The sequence below is a fragment of the Trachymyrmex septentrionalis genome, unplaced genomic scaffold, assembly GCF_001594115.1.
Source record: "Trachymyrmex septentrionalis isolate Tsep2-gDNA-1 unplaced genomic scaffold, Tsep1.0 scaffold6, whole genome shotgun sequence".
NCBI lineage: Eukaryota > Metazoa > Arthropoda > Insecta > Hymenoptera > Formicidae > Trachymyrmex > Trachymyrmex septentrionalis.
In genome coordinates, this window is record NW_017305778.1 from 2,725,657 (window position 1) to 2,728,536 (window position 2,880).

Here is a 2,880-nt window from a genome sequence, read left to right on the forward strand (position 1 = left end):
CACACACACACACACACACACACACACACACACACACACACAAATAATGTAATATGTTTGAACATATATAATATATACAAGTAATCTTTATATACATATATGTCAAAAATATTAAATCATTTATTAAATTATTGTTGCACTTATTGTTTTCAAATGGCAGTCTATATTTAAAGTAGTATGTGTGTAATTATATATACAAATTTTCATTATTTAAATAATAACAAACACTACTGTAAATATGGTCATCGGCAAAAATTTTTCGCATATGATCTTACAGAAAAAAAGAAAAAAAAATGTCGGTACATACCTTTTCCTGTGTTCGATTCCACACGATCACACTGTGACCACTGTTGATCAAATTTTTCACAATACCGCTACCCATGATGCCGAGCCCGAGAAAACCAAATTTCAAAGTCGATGGAAGGATATTCTTTTCTCTGAGAGTTTGCGACATTGTTTCGACGTCTAAAGGAGGTGTAACCTGCGAAACAAGGAAAAGGAATATTACGGGAAAGGAATAAACACATATCTACTTCTAATATTTTCTCGGTAAAAAAACGAACAACTTTAAGAATTCTATTTATTTTTAAAATATATCTTTTCCCAATAATAACAAATGTACCTTTCACAATAAATGATTAATCCAAATCTTCACAAATTCCCTATTATAGATAATAATTTGAACTGTTGTAAATAAGAAAAGTTATTAATGACAAAAAATTAGAATTAATTTGTGACTTTAAGATAACGTTTTAGTAAAAAAATAGAAATAACCAGGGTTGAGTAGTAACTAGTTAAAAGTTAAAAAAGTTAAAAAGTTAATAACTTCTAACTCAATTTGGTTAATTTTAAATGCATTAATTTTTAACTTAATTTAATTGCTTTTAAACTTTAATTTATAAACTTTTTTTAAATTAAAAATTTTTCTATCTCTCTTAATGCTAATATTTTTTTTCTATAAAGTCTTAAACATTAGAGAATTAATTTAGAAAAAATTTAATGATTTTATGATGAGAGATCTATAATAAGAGTTACACCATACGGTAGCCAGTTTTTATCTCTAAATACTCGCTAAGTTTTGTCAATTCCCGCTTATATTTAAATCACACTAATTTTAGGTATCATAAACGTTATATTTCAGCAACATAAATATGAAATAAACATTAGATGAAAAGTCTTATTATAGTATTGCACATCCACCCATTTTCTACATTTTTATGTATATTTTTTGTAACAAATATCTAATCGATGTAATCGTAAACATGCATGAGCAGTCATTTCAGAAGTTAAAGAAAATTAAATAATAGTTAAAGAAAGAGAAATAATACAAACATATACCCTTCTCTCTCGCAAGATTTTGATAAAAACGCCTTATGGTGTGATCTTATTATTATAACTTACATGTGATATATAAAATTAAATTTACCTAATAATCTATATTTGTAAGCGTTATTTAAAGTAATCTCATTTTAAGAAAAATTAAGACATTCTGATTTCAAAAATAATTTTTTTCAAAATTAACTTTTTTTAAAACTAAAGTTAATTCAATCTCAACTTAACTTTTATTAAATTAATTCTGTATTCCTTCAACTTTTAACTTAATTTTATTAATTTTATTATTTCATTAATTTTAACTTAATTTAGTTAAAAAAAACATTAACTTACCCAACCCTGGAAATAACAAAATGCAATTAATTCCTAAAACCCATTTTAATAGACTTTAATAGATTCTTATTAGATTTTTTAATACTAAAATATTTTAGCTCTAAAAATAAAAAATTATGAGAAAATATTTCCAAAAATTTCTACGTAAGAATATATGTTCTAAAAAAATTCGTAATTGAAAAAAAATACTTTATAGAATATTACACATAAAAAAATGACTCAAAATAAAATAACTATTAAACTGTATCTAAAAAACCGTTTGTTTAAACAAATTCTGAGAAAATTTACGTAATTTCTATTTTATAAATTGTATTGAGAGAAGTATATATAATGATAGGAATAGACATAGCTATTCCTAATTTAGTCTTTGTAAAAAGAAGAATAACTTCATGAATTTTATATAATTCTTCAAACGTATTTTTTCAATAACAAATGTTCCTTTCATAAGGAATTAATTTAATTTAATCTAATTAATCTAAATAATTTAATTAATCTAAACATATTATTTCAGTCGAAAAACGCGGATTTACTGAATTTTGAGAGGTATGAGCATTTCTCCCAATACCTCGATCGAAATAGGAGAACATCCGCACGAAATTCACGAAATCCGAGTCCTCAAATCTTGGCTAAAGTAATATTTTTCGCAATAAATTATTTACAGATTTTTAATACGTCTATTTAAATTGAAAATTGTATTAAAAAATTCACAAGAAATATTATTAAGCACAAAGAATCGCCTTGATCGAATATTTTTCATTCATGTGTATGTTTAAAATTAATCTAATTTAATAATCTAAATCTTCAAATTCTCAATAGTACACAATTAAAACTATTATAAATAAGGAAATCGCAATTTATTAAAGATAAAAAATTAGATTTAGCCTACGTAACTTTTAATAAAATTCTAGTTAAAAAAATTAGAAATAAAATGTAATTAACTGCATTTCATTATTTCTTAAAATTTATTTTAATAGAATTTTTATTAAATCTTAAAATTCTACAAAATATTTGCAAAAAATAAAAAATTATGAGAAAACATTTCTCAAAAATTTAAAAAAAAGTATACGTTCTAAAAAAATTCATTATTTTTAATCGAGAAAAATATTCTTTAGTTTTATATATATAGAATATTTGATCCTTTATGTAGAATTTTAGAGGAATATTTTGATAAAAGATGTCTCAAATAAAATACTAATTATTAACTGTAAATGTCTA

At 22.8% G+C, this 2,880-nt stretch overlaps 1 protein-coding gene across 1 annotated transcript in view; it reads right to left on the reverse strand.

Moving 5' to 3' along the window:
- Positions 1–2,880, reverse strand: part of LOC108752290 (putative oxidoreductase GLYR1 homolog) — a 48,426-nt gene that overhangs the window by 41,487 nt on the left and 4,059 nt on the right. Inside the window, exon 7 of the mRNA XM_018493019.1 lies at positions 308–481. Coding sequence (XP_018348521.1) covers positions 308–481 — 174 coding nt within the window. The remainder of the gene's footprint in view (positions 1–307; positions 482–2,880) is intronic.